The following is a 17,184-nucleotide window of genomic DNA, read 5'->3' on the forward strand; positions in this document are numbered from 1 at the left end:
ACCATCTCCATGTCCACCTTCACTACATCCATAAACCTTCTCTGAGGTCTACCTCTTCTCCTTCTACTCGGCAGCTTCATCTCCAACATTCTTTGACCAATATATCCACTATTCCTCCTCAACACATGTCCAAACCATCTCAACCTGGCTTCTCTGGCTTTATCTCCAAACTGCTCCACCTTCACTGTCCCTCTGATCTGCTCATTTCTAATCTTGTCCAGCCTTGTCACTCCCAACGAAAATCTCAGCATCTTCATCTCCGCCACCTCCAGCTCAGCCTCCTGTCTTTTAAACAGAGCCACAGTCTCCAAACCGTCCATCATAGCAGGAAGCACTGCTGTCTTGTAAACCTTCCCTTTCACTCTTGCTGCTATTCTTCTGCCACACATCAGCCCTGACACCCGTCTCCCCCCCACTCCATCCTGCCTGCACCCTCTTCTTCACATCTTTTCTACACTGTCCATTGACTCAACATTATATGATTTGTCTATCTGAGCCACAAAAAAAAAAAAAAGTCTGAATGAAAATCAGACCAAATCAAGCAGGAATTAATTGATATCATGTGACAGTTTATTTTTCCAAATTACAGTTATAAAGTACAGCTATTTGGAAAAAAAATAGCATGAACAGGGCTGGCACGCTTGATGTTGTTATTTAATTCACTTATTTATTTATTTTTTTTATATTTATTTATTACCATCTGACCAAGGCGTACGGACCGTTACAACGTAAAGTAGTCCAAGTATTCTGCTTAGTCTAGCTGCCCAGCTAAAGTAGTCAGTAATGCCATATCTGAAAACGTACAATGGCGAAATTCATCACTATTTTTTTTTCACATGTAATAGCACTAAAAAAAAAAAAAAAAACGCCATTTCCTCCCCTGATCGATCATAAAAATCCTTAAATTAACTTCTAATTAATGTGATACAACAGTAAACACAGATTATCGCAGGAATAGTGTGTTCAGGAACTTCTCAAACCAGACATTTCTTGACATCAGGCAAAACATTTGTAACACTGCCTGACAAAAGACGACCATCATCAGTCGGAAACACAAGCCCTTAAAACAGAAATCTTACCTCGATTGTTTCCCCTGCCTCAGAGAAACTGACGATATTTGAATCACCCGGGCTCTTCCTCAGAGTGCGTGAACATCCGAGTAGATCAGCACGTTCTGAAATACTCAGACCAGCCCGTCTGGCACCAACAACCACGCCACGTTCAAAGTCAATTAAATCCCCTTTCTTCCCCCGTTCTGATGCTCGGTCTGCACTTCAGCAACCTGTCTTGACCACCTCTACATGCTTAAATGCAGTGAGCTGTGGCCGTGTGACAGGCTGATTAGGTATTTGTGTTAACAATCAACTGAACAGGTGTACTTAATAAAGTGGCCGGTGAATGTAATTATATCCAGTTTTATGTTTAAATTGCTATATGACAAATTTGTATCTCGTGAAGTTACCTCATCATTTGTCAGACCACATCACAATTCTAACGTCACTATCAATGCACACACAAGCCCTGAATACAGAAACCTTCTCAACTTCTCAAAACCAAAACTTCATTATAATCACGCAAAAGAATTTGTTACTCTGAACGACGAAAAACCACAATCATCAATAGGAAACACAAGCCCTTAAAACAGAAATCTTACCTCGAGCGTTTCCCCTGCCTCACAGAAACTGATGATATTAGAATCATCCGGGCTCTTCCTCAGAGTACCACCAGCAGGAAGGGTGTTATCATTGTAGGATCTGATGAACTTGAAGTCGCTGGTGTGGGATCCTGTTGTCAGATACGCGTCATAATTGTAAGAACTGCGGAGAGTTCCAGCTCCCTCAACCTCTGCATAGTTGGGAGGGAGGTACGCGCTGGGAATGGCCACCGCTCCATCAAACAACAGCCTGGGCTTCCTCCTGCGGCAAAACCTCACAGCCAGGATCAGGATAATGAAAGTCAGAAAGAAGGTGGACACGGACACGAGCGCGATGATCAAATATGACGTCAGTTTGGAGCTGCTCTCCTCATAAGTCATGTCTTTAAGCTCTGGAACTTCAGCGAGGTTATCAGAAATAAGCAGATAGACAGAGCAGCTGGTAGAGAGAGCGGGCTGTCCGTTATCTTTCACTGAGATAACAAGGTTCTGCTTCATGCTGTCAGATTCACTGATGTCCCGCTGCGCCCTGATCTCTCCACTATGGAGACCGATGCTGAAAAGTCCCGGATCAGTGGATTTCACAATGTGATAGGACAGCCAAGCATTCTGTCCAGAGTCAGCATCCACAGCGATCACCTTGGAGACCAGAGAGCCAGAAAGGGCAGCTTTGGGGACCATCTCAGTCATTAAAGACTTCCCCTCTGGAGCAGGGTATAATATCTGTGGAGAGTTATCATTCTCATCTGTTATGAACACACTCACAGTCGCATTGCTGCTGAGGGGAGGAGAGCCATTGTCTCTGGCCACAACCTGGACTTTGAAGTTTCTGAACTGCTCGTAGTCAAATGACCTCACAGCATGGATCACCCCCGTGTCTGCATTGATGGACAAAAATGAGGACGCTGGAACACCGTTGACCTCACTGGACACCAGAGAATACAGCACTGTGCCGTTCTGCCTCCAGTCTGGGTCTCTCGCAGCCAAAGAGCAGATAGAGGTGCCTGGTTTGTTGTTCTCAGCTACATAAGCTTTGTAGAACTGCTCTTCAAATACAGGAGGGTTGTCATTTACATCTGCCACAGATAACTGAAAGGTTTTAGAGGAGGATAAAGGTGGGCTGCCTTCATCCACTGCGATAACTGTAACGTTGTACTCGGAGGTGAGTTCGCGGTCAAGTGGACCAGATGTAGAGATTGAGAAATAATTTTTAATAGATGGTGTTAATTTAAAAGGAACGTTTCCCTGAATGCTGCAGCGAATCTGACGATTTTTCTCAGAGTCCTTGTCTTGTACATTAATAATGCCTACTTCAGTTCCAGGTGACGTGTTTTCTGGAATCGGATTGCTGAGTGATTTTAGTTGTATGGTGGGTGCGTTGTCGTTAACATCGACTACATCAATCACAACTTTAGCGAAAGAAGCCAGTCCTGATCCATCTTTAGCTTCAATTTTTAATTCATACATCGTTTGTTTTTCATAATCTAAGTTTCCACTTAAAATTAAACCCCCTGTTTCCGAATCAAGCGAAAATAATTCAAGCACGTCTCCAGAGAGCCGTCCAAATTCATACGTCACCTGACCATTAGCGCCTTCATCAGCGTCAGTGGCGCTCACTGTAGTTACTGTGGTGCCAACTGGTGAATCTTCACGCAGACTCACTTTATAAACTGTCTGGCTGAAGACTGGAGAATTATCATTAGCATCGAGTACAGTAACATGTATGACTATAGAGGCAGATCTAGGCGGATTACCTCCATCGATAGCGGTGAGCATCAACCTCACCTCCTGCTCCTGTTCACGGTCCAGCTCTTTCTCTAAAACCAGCTCGCCATATTTTTCCTGACCGGGATTATTATGGAAAAGGAAAGAAAAGTATCGATTATCCTGTAATTTGTAGCTCTGTACAGCATTCACTCCTATATCTGCGTCATGGGCTTCATTCACCGCATAGCGAGCGCCTTTATCAGCTGATTCTCTGATCTCTAATTTAACAACGTCCTTGGCGAAAGCTGGAGAATTATCATTAATATCTGTGATTTCTACCACAATGCGATGTAATTCCAGAGGATTTTCGAGGATCACTTCGAATTTTAACGCACAGTCAGTCACGAACCCACACAGCTGCTCTCTGTCGATTCTCTCGGCTACAATCAGGTCTCCAGTCTTCATGTCTATGTCACAGTAACGTTTGCTGCCGTCATCGACATCCAGACGCGCTTTACGCAGCGACAACGTTTTCGCATTTATTCCCAGATCCTTTGCCAGATTCCCAATCACAGACCCAATCTTCCTCTCCTCTGGAGTGGAATAGCTCACATCTCCGTTTACCGTCGACAACAAGAGGAGAATGGACGTTACACCAAACACAAAACACCGAGCAGTAAATCCACTGTATTCCATATTAAGCTTTCCAAACCAGGAGCTCCCAGTACAGCCAGTGATAAAATCCAGTTTTGCGGAAGATTATAAAAGGGACAAATATATTTAAGAAATGTGTCGTTAAAAATCCAACAGAGCTCACATGAAAATAACCTCACAAAGGTTCAATGGCGCTGCCTCCTGCACCAGTTTCCACCACTCCTCTCATTGCATATTAAAACAGTGGGAGGACGATCTTTCCTCCGGTCTAGGCTGGTGAACAGCGACGCAGTGTGATGTATTCAAGTAACTACACTATAAAAGCACTAGTTGTGTACTCAGTATCTTATCGCCGTTGTAAGTCACGCCATACAAACGGAAAACAAATTGCACAGGATCATAGAAATAAAGAAACGTTTAAAATGTCTATAGCAAACCAATACAGTAAAAAGCTCATATTGGGTCGCTGTCCACGACTGTGGTGCTGAACCAAAGCCACAGCAACAACATAGACACAGTGAACATATTAGGGGTAAAAGGAAAAAGCAAACTACTCAGTTTTTTTTTTTGGAAATAACTTGCGCAATATCAAAGCATTACACATGCTAACACTGTTAGAAATAAAGGTACTATGCAGGTACATGTTTCGTTCATCAAGGTACAAACAATGTAAATGTACCTTCAAAAGGTTCTACAGTGGTTTTAAGGTCTGATCGTGAAGCTTAAATCAGTTCCTCCAGATGAAAAGTTGTTTTTTGTACATTTTAATAACCAAATGTTTTAAAACAGAGCAGTAGAATAAAAGCCTGGAGGCAAGGTGGGGTGTGTGGAGTCAGTGCAGCTTAGAAAATAGAATTTCAATGGATTCTAGTACAGTGATGTTCCCTGACTAAAGGTACTGAGATGTACCCCTGAGGGTCCCACCACAGTGACAAAAAGGGTCTTGCCCCAGTGACAGTGTCGCATCTTTTTTTTCTGAGTGTGTATACTCCTAATTATGAAAAAAATATATATATCACCATAGAATTCCTCAAACTCGTAAGATCACAATTTCATTGTAAACTAAAGTAGCCACGTTACTAAGAAAAAAACGATGGAGAAAATCAGTGCTTGGCAAAACAGTTTAACAGCTTAATTCCATTTATTTGACTCAACAATATGAGATCATTGTGTATACAAATATTTCAATAATAGGGATGAATAATTTAACTAGTACAAAAGCATGCGTTTGCTTTTTATTGTCATGACGTGGTATTAAAAATGATTGAATTATTTAAAAAAAATATCATGTGATGGTTTCTATTTATTAATTATTTATTACAATTACTATGAGAGTCTTCATAGGTCGTTATTTCCTGATTTGGTCTAGATATTCAAATTAGGTAGTCAGTTCTGTCCTGTGTTGAGACGAACGTTCACTAAATTAATCACTAAATGTTTTTCCAATCAATTTGCAGAAACGTTTTTTTTTTGGCTTCATGTTACAAAAAGATAAAAGAAAAATTAAACATTTTGTGTCAGCAAATTGAGCTCGGATTTCACTGGGAATTATTTTTTTCCTGTTAAATTTGTGAATATAACAACTCAAACCATTGAAGAAATGATTCATCTGGCTTTAAATGTTTTATGTTTACATTGCTGCATGAGAATTTTGTATGCCCAGAAAACGCTCCTTCACTTGTCAAACGACATTTGCAACCCTGAAATGCCATGAAAGTTCTTACACCAACTCCTCCTTACTGAATTACAAGGTTAAACAAAGGTTGGCTGTTATGCAGCTTAGGAGCTTTTCAAACCAAATATTTCTTGAAATCAGGTAATTCTTACGTCACTATCAATGCAAACACAAGCCCTGAAAACAGAAACCATCTCAAATTCTCAAAACCAAAACTTCATTGTAATCACGCAAAACACTTTTGTTACTCTGCACGACGAAAAACCACAATCATCAATCGGAAACACAAGCCCTTAAAACAGAAATCTTACCTCGAGCGTTTCCCCTGCCTCACAGAAACTCATGATATTAGAATCATCCGGGCTCTTCCTCAGAGTACCACCAGCAGGAAGGGTGTTGTCATTGTAGGATCTGATGAACTTGAAGTCGCTGGTGTGGGATCCTGTTGTCAGATACGCGTCATAATTGTAAGAACTGCGGAGAGTTCCAGCTCCCTCAACCTCTGCATAGTTGGGAGGGAGGTACGCGCTGGGAATGGCCACCGCTCCATCAAACAACAGTCTGGGCTTCCTCCTGCGGCAAAACCTCACAGCCAGGATCAGGATAATGAAAGTCAGAAAGAAGGTGGACACGGACACGAGCGCGATGATCAAATATGACGTCAGTTTGGAGCTGCTCTCCTCATAAGTCATGTCTTTAAGTTCTGGAACTTCAGCGAGGTTATCAGAAATAAGCAGATAGACAGAGCAGCTGGTAGAGAGAGCGGGCTGTCCGTTATCTTTCACTGAGATCACAAGGTTCTGCTTCATGCTGTCAGATTCACTGATGTCCCGCTGCGCCCTGATCTCTCCACTATGGAGACCGATGCTGAAAAGTCCCGGATCAGTGGACTTTACAATGTAATAGGACAGCCACGCGTTCTGTCCAGAGTCAGCATCCACAGCGATCACCTTGGAGACCAGAGAGCCGGACAGAGCAGCTTTGGGGACCATCTCAGTCATTAAAGACTTCCCCTCTGGAGCAGGGTATAATATCTGTGGAGAGTTATCATTCTCATCTGTTATGAACACACTCACAGTCGCGTTGCTGCTGAGGGGAGGAGAGCCATTGTCTCTGGCCACAACCTGGACTTTGAAGTTTCTGAACTGCTCATAGTCAAATGACCTCACAGCATGGATCACCCCCGTGTCTGCATTGATGGACAAAAATGAGGACGCTGGAACACCGTTGACCTCACTGGACACCAGAGAATACAGCACTGTGCCGTTCTGCCTCCAGTCTGGGTCTCTCGCAGTCACAGAGCAGATAGAGGTGCCTGGTTTGTTGTTCTCAGCTACATAAGCTTTGTAGAACTGCTCTTCAAATACAGGAGGGTTGTCATTCACATCAGCCACAGATAACTGAAAGGTTTTAGAGGAGGATAAAGGTGGGCTGCCTTCATCCACTGCGATAACTGTAATGTTGTACTCGGAGGTGAGTTCGCGGTCAAGTGGACCAGATGTAGAGATTGAGAAATAATTTTTAATAGATGGTGTTAATTTAAAAGGAACGTTTCCCTGAATGCTGCAGCGAATCTGACGATTTTTCTCAGAGTCCTTGTCTTGTACATTAATAATGCCTACTTCAGTTCCAGGTGACGTGTTTTCTGGAATCGGATTGCTGAGTGACTTTAGTTGTATGGTGGGTGCGTTGTCGTTAACATCGACTACATCAATCACAACTTTAGCGAAAGAAGCCAGTCCTGATCCATCTTTAGCTTCAATCCTTAGTTCATACATCGTTTGTTTTTCATAATCTAAGTTTCCACTTAAAATCAAACGCCCTGTTTGCGAGTCAAGGGTAAATAATTTAAGCACGTCTCCAGAGAGCCGTCCAAACTGGTAAGTCACCTGACCATTAGCGCCCTCATCAGCGTCAGTGGCGCTCACTGTAGTTACTGTGGTGCCAACTGGTGAATCTTCACGCAGACTCACTTTATAAACTGTCTGGCTGAAGACTGGAGAATTATCATTAGCATCGAGTACAGTAACATGTATGACTATAGAGGCAGATCTAGGCGGATTACCTCCATCAATAGCGGTGAGCATCAACCTCACCTCCTGCTCTTGTTCACGGTCCAGCTCTTTCTCTAAAACCAGCTCGCCATATTTTTCCTGACCGGGATTATTATGGAAAAGGAAAGAAAAGTATCGATTATCCTGTAATTTGTAGCTCTGTACAGCATTCACTCCTATATCTGCGTCATGGGCTTCATTCACAGCATAGTGAGCGCCTTTATCAGCCGCTTCTCTGATCTCTAATTTCACAATATCATTTGGAAAAGCCGGAGAATTATCATTAATATCAGTGATTTCTACCACAATGCGATGTAATTCCAGAGGATTTTCGAGGATCACTTCAAATTTTAACGCACAGTCAGTCATGAACCCACACAGCTGCTCTCTGTCGATTCTCTCGGCTACAATCAGGTCTCCAGTCCTCATGTCTATGTCACAGTAACGTTTGCTGCCATCATCGACATCCAGACGCGCTTTACGCAGCGACAACGTTTTCGCATTTATTCCCAGATCCTTTGCCAGATTCCCAATCACAGACCCAATCTTCCTCTCCTCTGGAGTGGAATAGCTCACATCTCCGTTTACCGTCGACAACAAGAGGAGAATGGACGTTACACCAAACACAAAACACCGAGCAGTAAATCCGCTGTATTCCATAGCTTTCCAAACCAGGAGCTCCCAGTACAGCCAGCGGTAAAATCCAGTTTTGCTAATTAATGAATCCGAGACAAATACATGGAAATAACCACAGGATCAAAAATCCAACACAGCTCAGCTAAAAGCCTCGCAAAGGTTCAATGGCGCTGCCTCCTGCACCAGTTTCCACCACTCCTCTCATTGCATATTAAAACAGTGGGAGGACGATCTTTCCTCCGGTCTAGACTGGTGAACAGCGACGCAGTGTGATGTGTTCAAGAAACTGCACTTCAAAAATACAAATTATTTACACAGACTCTTATCGCTGTTCTAAGTCACGCCAGAAATGCAAGGAAAACAAATGCACAAGAAAGAAACTAACAAAGAAATTTTTAAAAGTTCCGACACAATCGATTATGATGTAAAGCTCATATGGGGCCGCTGTCCGCGGCTGTGGTGCTGATCTTAAACAACGGTGCGGAAATGCACAACCTGGGAACATCACAAGAACCAGGTGGGAAAAGCAAATCATGCATTTTTGACAAATTCATTACAATGAATGAAAACACTGGCCTCGCGCGCGTAAAATTAGGAAGTTCCACAATTTCTGTCTCTTCTTGAAGTTGTCATTTTAAGACGCTGCGGGAGAGATTCTGAAGCGTGTTTGTCTTTATTCTGATCGTTTGTGTTTCAGATTCGTCTGTAACACTAATGATATTACACTGTCACTGCAAGCCTCAACTGGGACGTGAGTTAAAAATAAGTACATAATTGAACGAACGAACAAACAAACAAACAAACAAACAAATAAATAAATACATAAATAAATACATAAATAAATATTAACAATAATAATAATAATAATCCTCCGAAGCGTAAATCATCGAATTGGCAAATCACCATAACATCAGCACTTTTTAATTGATTTAAAATTACAAGGTTTTTTTTGTTTATTATTATTATAATTATAATAATAATTATTATTAGTATTAATATTATTATTATTATTAGTAGTAGTAGTAGTAGTAGTAGTAGTAGTAGTAGCAGTATTATTTTATTTTTTTTTATCTGTGCCAAAAAAAACATCACTGAAGTAGGAGCAGACCACATCTATCAGAAAATTAATTTAAATCATAAAATAATTCATTTTTGCAAAGTACCGTTCTAAAGTAAAGCGGTACAGAAAGCCTGAGTTAACAGAGCGGCCCCGTTTGTTGTTTTTTTCACTGTTTATTTTATACCATAATGACAAAGCAAACATGTCGTTACTTTGTTAACTAGTCAAGTTATTTAGCTTAGACACTCAGTAATTTCGTGCGTTGATACTTTCTAGAAAGAAATTCATCACTGAGATTTTTAATGCAGTAATGCAAAAAAACAAAACTAAATAAATAAATAAATAAGAAATAGCTTGTCATGCTTGTATGTTACAAATGACGCTGTTTTTCTACGTAAATATGATATATGAATACCACAATATCAATAAATAATCTAATGGAAGGCATTATTTTAATTGACTTTATCCATATTTATGTTTAAATTTTTGTATGACAATCTTGTATGGCGTGAAAATGCCCCCACATTTGTCACACCACGTTTGCACCCCTGATCGTTCTTCAAAATAGTTACGCCAACATCAACTGTAAACACAAGCCCTTAAAATAAAAATCTTACCTCGAGATTTTCCCCTGCCTCGGAGAAACTGATGATATTAGAGTCATCCGGGCTCTTCCTCAGAGTACCACCAGCAGGAAGGGTGTTGTCATTGTAGGATCTGATGAACTTGAAGTCGCTGGTGTGGGATCCTGTTGTCAGATACGCGTCATAATTGTAAGAACTGCGGAGAGTTCCTGCTCCCTCAACCTCTGCATAGTTGGGAGGGAGGTACGCGCTGGGAATGGCCACCGCTCCATCAAACAACAGCCTGGGCTTCCTCCTGCGGCAAAACCTCACAGCCAGGATCAGGATAATGAAAGTCAGAAAGAAGGTGGACACGGACACAAGCGCGATGATCAAATATGACGTCAGTTTGGAGCTGCTCTCCTCATAAGTCATGTCTTTAAGTTCTGGAACTTCAGCGAGGTTATCAGAAATAAGCAGATAGACAGAGCAGCTGGTAGAGAGAGCGGGCTGTCCGTTATCTTTCACTGAGATAACAAGGTTCTGCTTCATGCTGTCAGATTCACTGATGTCCCGCTGCGCCCTGATCTCTCCACTATGGAGACCGATGCTGAAAAGTCCCGGATCAGTGGACTTTACAATGTGATAGGACAGCCACGCGTTCTGTCCAGAGTCAGCATCCACAGCGATCACCTTGGAGACCAGAGAGCCGGACAGAGCAGCTTTGGGGACCATCTCAGTCATTAAAGACTTCCCCTCTGGAGCAGGGTATAATATCTGTGGAGAGTTATCATTCTCATCTGTTATGAACACACTCACAGTCGCGTTGCTGCTGAGGGGAGGAGAGCCATTGTCTCTGGCCACAACCTGGACTTTGAAGTTTCTGAACTGCTCGTAGTCAAATGACCTCACAGCATGGATCACCCCCGTGTCTGCATTGATGGACAAAAATGAGGACACTGGAACACTGTTGACCTCACTGGACACCAGAGAATACAGCACTGTGCCGTTCTGCCTCCAGTCTGGGTCTCTCGCAGTCACAGAGCAGATAGAGGTGCCTGGTTTGTTGTTCTCAGCTACATAAGCTTTGTAGAACTGCTCTTCAAATACAGGAGGGTTGTCATTTATATCAGCCACCTGTATATTCAGAGTTGTGGTTGAGAACAGGGAAGGTGTACCTCCATCATTTGCTATTATTGTGAGATTATACTCAGCCACCTGCTCGCGATCAAGCAAAGTGGTAGTAATTAAGGTAAAATAATTCTTAATAGATGGCTGTAATTTGAAAGGTAGATTAGCTGGGATAGAACAACTGACTCGACTGTTTTCCCCAGAGTCTTGGTCCTTCACGTTTAATATGGCAACTTCTGAGCCAACCGCAATGTTTTCTGGGATAGGGTTCGTAAGTGATTTCATTGTTATTACTGGCGCATTGTCATTAACATCAATTATATCAATTACGACTTTACAATGGCTAGTTTGACCACCTCCATCCTCTGCTTGTATCTCCATCTCATATGAGGAGGCGCGTTCGTGGTCAAGTTGTCCAGTTACCAAGATCTCCCCACTTATTTCATCAATTTGAAACAGGTGACTGGTACTATCAGATAGGTGGTTAATATAATACGTTATCTGACCATTGGCACCTTCATCCATATCCGTGGCTTTAATTTGGATGACGGATGTTCCAGGCGCGGAATTTTCATATAATTGAGCCTTATACACAGACTGAGCGAACACTGGGGTATTATCATTGACATCTATGACAATCACCTGTATAACCACCGTACCAGATCGGGGTGGATTCCCTCCATCCACAGCCGTCAGCACCAATGAATGCTCCCCTTCTGCTTCTCGGTCGAGGTTGCTTTTCAGAACAATGTCCACATACCTGTCTTTGCTCGACCTCGCATCGATGTCAAAGTGTCTGTTTTGGCTGAGAATGTAACTCTGAACCGAATTCACGCCAACATCCAGGTCCCGTGCGCGAGCTATTTGAAATTTGCTTCCAGTCGGCGCCGTCTCGCTGATCTCAAGCTTGATGGACTCTTTCGGGAATGCTGGCGCGTTGTCGTTGACGTCCTGCACCTCTAAAACCACGTTGTGAAGCTCCAGAGGGTTTTCCAGAATAAATTCGAAATGCAGAAGGCAGCTGGAGGCTGTTCCGCACAGAGCCTCTCGGTCGATTCTCTCCAAAACAAACATATGTCCCGTATCCAGGTCTACTCCACAATACCGTCTGTCTCCTTGATAATCCAGTCTGGCCTTGCGGGATCGCAAACCTTTCGCATCCAGGTTGAGGTCCTTGCTTAGGCTTCCAATCGAGTGTTTTGTTTTGGTTTCTTCCGGGACAGAATAACGAAGGTCTGCGACAGCGATCCGGACGAGCAGTGGGATAAGTACAACTGCCCCAAGTCGCCGTTTGTAGGCGAACAATGCCAGCATTTTCCACATATTCCCAGATCCAATGAGGAAATCCTTGTACTGATAGCTTAATGTGAGATATTTCAGTCAATCTATTCGCCAAAGCATCGACACTGGAGCTCGTCTTACGCGAATGCGCACAAATCACTGCTTGCGCTTTGTGAAAGGAAATAAATAAACAAATAAATACACCAAAGCGCAGAATGGGTGTGTTTCCCTGCCTGAGAATTCAGAACTGGTGAAGAGCGACACGGTGTGGTGACGTGAGAACATGCAAGATGAGCTCAACAGCCAACTGGAGCTAGAACTTCATTAAAAAAAAAAAAAAGAATAAGCGAACGAGGTTGTTTTTAAATAAAACTTGCAAATACTACAAATCAATACATGCATTTAAAATCGTCTATATGAACATTATTATATACAAGCTGCTTGTTCAGCACCATGGACAGCTCCTCACAAAAACACAGTGCTTCTCCATTAGAGACCAAACCAAACCTGGTTAACCTTCTAATTATTGATATATTATGGAGTTTTATAGGAGAAATCACCAAAATTGCACATGATTTCCTGTGATGGTTTAATCCAGTAAGGGAAATGCTATTTTGGAACAAAAGAACAGTGGATGAATGATGAGATACTCAGACATAAATAAGTCTGAAATTATGGACCTCTTTCAGTTACACTGAAAGTAACTAAGTAACTAAGTAAATGTAATTAGTTTCTGTACTTAAGTATTTTTCAGACCGACCCAGTGCAGCACGCGGTTCAACGTCAGCGCAGCAGCGTAAAACTTTGGGAGAGTCTGTTCAACATAAATGATGAACTAACCTAACTTTGTGTAAATAGAGCTCAATATAGAAATATGTCCACATATGCAGTCGAGACTGACGCGGCTTTTTTCTGAATTTCTACAAACACCATTTCATTTTATAGTAAATGAGTTTGGGCTGGTTTATGTTTATGAACAGACGCCTACAGATCAACATAGTAAAGGAGCTCATCTGTGATCCTGAGTTTAAAGCCAGTTTTTATTCAACTTAAACTTGGAACTAAGTTGTAAATAAATCTGAAACTGAAACTTTGCTTGTGTGTAAAAAGTGATTTCAGAGCCACTCGGTTCTCCCTGATGGAAACTGTTTACCTTCAGTGTTTTGTGCTTCTGATCATTTTAATAGACGTCAGCGTCACTAATTAATGACGTTCTATTAAAAGACTGGTTTACCAAGAGAGACGCTGGAGGACTTTCACCTGAAATGAGTTCATGAAGCCAGTCTGGTTATAAAAATGATAACAGGACATCAGAGCCAGAATTCCTCTTTTAGTACTTTTACTTTATACTTAAGTACATTTGAAAGTAAATCCTTTAGTACTTTTACTCAAGTGGAGGTCTAAAGGGAGGAACTTTTACTTTTACTGGAGTAATATTTTACCTTGGGTGTCTCGACTTTAACTCAAGTATATGGTTTGTGTGCTTCATCCACCACTCCAAACCATTGACTTCACAAAGCCATTTATTACAGGGCCACCATGTAACTAAAAGTAAGTTCTAAAACAGCACATTCTCCCAGCTGATCAGTAATGAATTTGTTCCTAATTGTATTTTATTTTTTCCCCACTGTACATTCCTCACTTCAAATCAAGCACGATACCACGTATAACAATGTCTTTCCTCTGTATTTCTCAAATTCCCTATAAGTAACATGATTAGGTACCATTAAACACTTATCAAGTGACGTCAATTTTGAACAACATGCAGTAAGATTTAGTGGCACTGAATCAGGTGTATTACGTTCTAGTACAGAGGTCACTAATAGGCAGACCACAGTCAGAGTCTGGACCCAGATTCTGTCGAATGTAGTCCTGGGCCTATAACTGATAAACCCTAGAGAATAATTTAATTTCAACTGGCTGGTGCTATTTTAATCGACGCAACTTTCCAGCATTTACTGACAATAAATGTTGTTGAAATATTACTGAATTGTACTTTATTTGATTTGACATCAAGTTGCTGACTATATAAGACGCTGACTGCTACTTCAGTAAACAATATATGGCACTGAATCATAAAGCAAGTTAGACATTATGATGTTCTGGACCTTTGCTTGAGAAAATTTCTTTGACTCGACCTCAGTGATTTTTAATTAAAGACGTCTAGTGGGACAACAGCACAGCAAAAACAGCCATAAAATAAAAATCCCTTCCAGACCATGTGCCCAATGCAATGAACATCATGTGTCATTAGTCTTCATTTTATAGTCGCGATGGAAGAGCTACTTCCGTGCAGATCACCACATTACCCCTATTCTCCAACATCTCCATTGGCTTCCTGTGAAATATCGCATAAAGTTCAAAATTCTTCTGCTCACCTATAAAGCTCTTAACAATCTCACCCCTTCTTACCTGTCTGATCTTCTTCTTCCCTGTAAACCCTCTCGCTCTCTCAGGTCGTCTTCAGCTGGACTACTTATCATCCCTCCATCTAACCTCCAAGGCTTTGGTGACCGAGCCTTCTCAAGATCTGCCCCTCGACTCTGGAACTCTCTTCCACTACTGGTCAAGCAATTCAATTCACTCTCCATATTCAAATCTAAGATAAGATAAGATAAGATAAGATAAGATAAGATAAGATAAGATAAGATAAGATTTCTTATGTAAACTGCTTTGCCTCACCAAACTCATAACCTGCCCTTAGTCTTTTATGCTCCTTCATTAGACCCGCCTTATACTGCCTTGTCATTTTAATATGTATTACTGTGCTCTTGCTGTCTGTGTTAAGTGCATTATTTATGTACTCTGAATTGTAAGTGTCTTTGGGTCCTTGATAAAGCGTTATATAAAAATAAAGAATTGTTCATTATTGTTCATGTTAAGCTTTTCTGTACATAATACTAATTGACACCTGTTGTCCATCAGAATAGATATTCCACAGCCAAACAAACAGCATACTGGCCCCTCTTATCCATTGAGGCGAAAAAAGGGTTAATTTTTATCTTATTTGGAACATTTCATCTCACCATGTTATGTGTTTGTTATATTGTTAAATGATGGCTTGTGAGAAATTCTTATTCTATTACAGTGGACAGGGCATATATTGCACAACGTATGGTGTATAGTAAGAAAAGAAAACATGTATTCTACAGAAAACAGAGCACTCGAAGTGCATCAGTCAACTGAGAGTGGAAACAACTCAGAAATGGAAAGCTAGGCTAGTGATGATGAGGATGAAGATGTTGAGAGTTCTAGGCTAGACTAGAATCATTTCACCATGCACAGAACCATTTCAGTACGGAAATGATACTTTGACTATTCAAGTTTCTATATAGAAGCATTGTCTTTACTAAGGAACCTTTGAAGAACCATCCTTTTTGTAGGTGTGTATATAAATCTGTGAAAGATTATTACAGTAAAGTTTGGTGCTCTTAAAGTCCATATGTCATATGCCAACAGTGTACACTGAATACATGCTAGAAAATATTAATTTTATTAAGAAAATATTAAACCTATTATTGTCATTTAAATAAACTGCTGAACTAAACTGTTTTTGTGTCTGTTTTTTTTTTCTTAGTATTTTTGCTGGAAATAAAAACTAAATATAATAAATCCCTGCTGAAACAAACAAGGAAACAAGTAAACAATTGAAGTGTTTCTGTTGGTTCCTGATATTTTTTTGTGATGTTTTGTCTTTTTTTTTTTTTTTTTTGACTTCACAACGTCAAGGATCCCAGTGGTTTAACAGTTGACCAAAGGCTGATTCTAAATGCTTGTACTCATTTCCTAGTGGGATCTAGAGGTGTTCCTCAGGACACTAGTGGTTCCTATTGAAAACACTAAAGCCAGTTCCCTTTAGAAAGGAAAATGATGTTTTAATCCCATTGATGCCAACAGGACCAATAGATTAAACTATTGATCCTTTCGGCATCCCCCCACCCCGGTGGAGATAAGCAGGAGAAAACAGATCTGAAGTTCTTAGAATAAAATAAAGGTAACATACCTGAGACATTGTGTTTGTTCGCCAGGAGATTCCAGCTGATGAAGGTGATGCTCTGACGTCAGGAAGGCGTGTTGTAGCTTCTGCAGTGGATGGAGAGAAACTGCAGTGCCCATAACACAGCTTTTAAAACTTGACTTGACAAACAGAAAACAAGAGGGAACAACAGCTTTCAGGCCCACTCACAGCTCCATGTTAGCTCACTGTGGTGGCTTGCTTCATGCCACGCCTAGCCCCGCCCTCCAGAATAAGAGTCCAAGGCAGAATAGGCCTAGTGAATAAAAGTAGAATGAACATAACATACAACATTAAAAAAAACAAAAACAAAAAAAACACCACCTACTTTTTTTCTTTGACTAAAAAGAACCCAGACGTGATCTGATACAGCAATATGTTCACCATCTCAGCCCAATAACTCATTTATTGATAAATCATTTACTGCCAGTGCCACTCTTGGCCTAGGTTTAGTGTTTAGAGACTGACGTGACTGGCTGAGAGACACTTCAATCACTATTTAGCAAATTCTCAATTGTTTTTTGTTTTGTTTTGTTTTTTATGTTGTTTTTTTTTTGCAATTATTCAATTATTGTTGACAAGGACTTATAAAAATATATATTTTAATTCTGTGTATTTGACAATTTGATCATGTTGTCTCTGTTTTATGAAACAATAATAATGGGTCATCTCCCCATAAGAGTCACTGGTGTTACCGTTCGTCATTGGTGTTCCACATAATAAAGGTAACACGAGAGACGATTTTAATGAAAAG

At 41.0% G+C, this 17,184-nt stretch overlaps 2 protein-coding genes across 4 annotated transcripts in view; both read right to left on the minus strand.

Annotated features, from left to right (window-relative positions):
* Positions 1-17,184, minus strand: part of LOC108437803 (protocadherin alpha-C2-like) — a 334,331-nt gene that overhangs the window by 260,187 nt on the left and 56,960 nt on the right. Inside the window, exon 1 of one of the 3 annotated variants that reach the window (XM_037547160.1) lies at positions 10,058-12,549. The exons of 1 other annotated variant lie outside the window; for it this stretch is intronic. In XM_037547160.1, coding sequence (XP_037403057.1) covers positions 10,058-12,457 — 2,400 coding nt within the window. In that variant the 5' untranslated portion in view covers positions 12,458-12,549. Of the gene's footprint in view, positions 1-6,001; positions 8,517-10,057; positions 12,550-17,184 lie in introns of those variants that run through there. One more of the 3 variants, XM_037547151.1, reaches the window with a different exon arrangement.
* Positions 1,615-4,224, minus strand: LOC119265977 (protocadherin gamma-A11-like). The gene has a single exon (XM_037547189.1). The coding sequence runs from the start codon at positions 4,055-4,057 to the stop codon at positions 1,637-1,639; it is 2,421 nt and encodes an 806-aa protein (XP_037403086.1). The 5' UTR covers positions 4,058-4,224; the 3' UTR covers positions 1,615-1,636.

This window comes from Pygocentrus nattereri, chromosome 18 (genome assembly GCF_015220715.1).
Source record: "Pygocentrus nattereri isolate fPygNat1 chromosome 18, fPygNat1.pri, whole genome shotgun sequence".
NCBI classification, from domain to species: domain Eukaryota; kingdom Metazoa; phylum Chordata; class Actinopteri; order Characiformes; family Serrasalmidae; genus Pygocentrus; species Pygocentrus nattereri.

Bases quoted from the DNA above. Each gene is read 5' to 3' on its own strand.
- LOC119265977 (XM_037547189.1), bottom strand. From the start codon at position 4,057: ATGGAATACAGTGGATTTACTGCTCGGTGTTTTGTGTTTGGTGTAACG.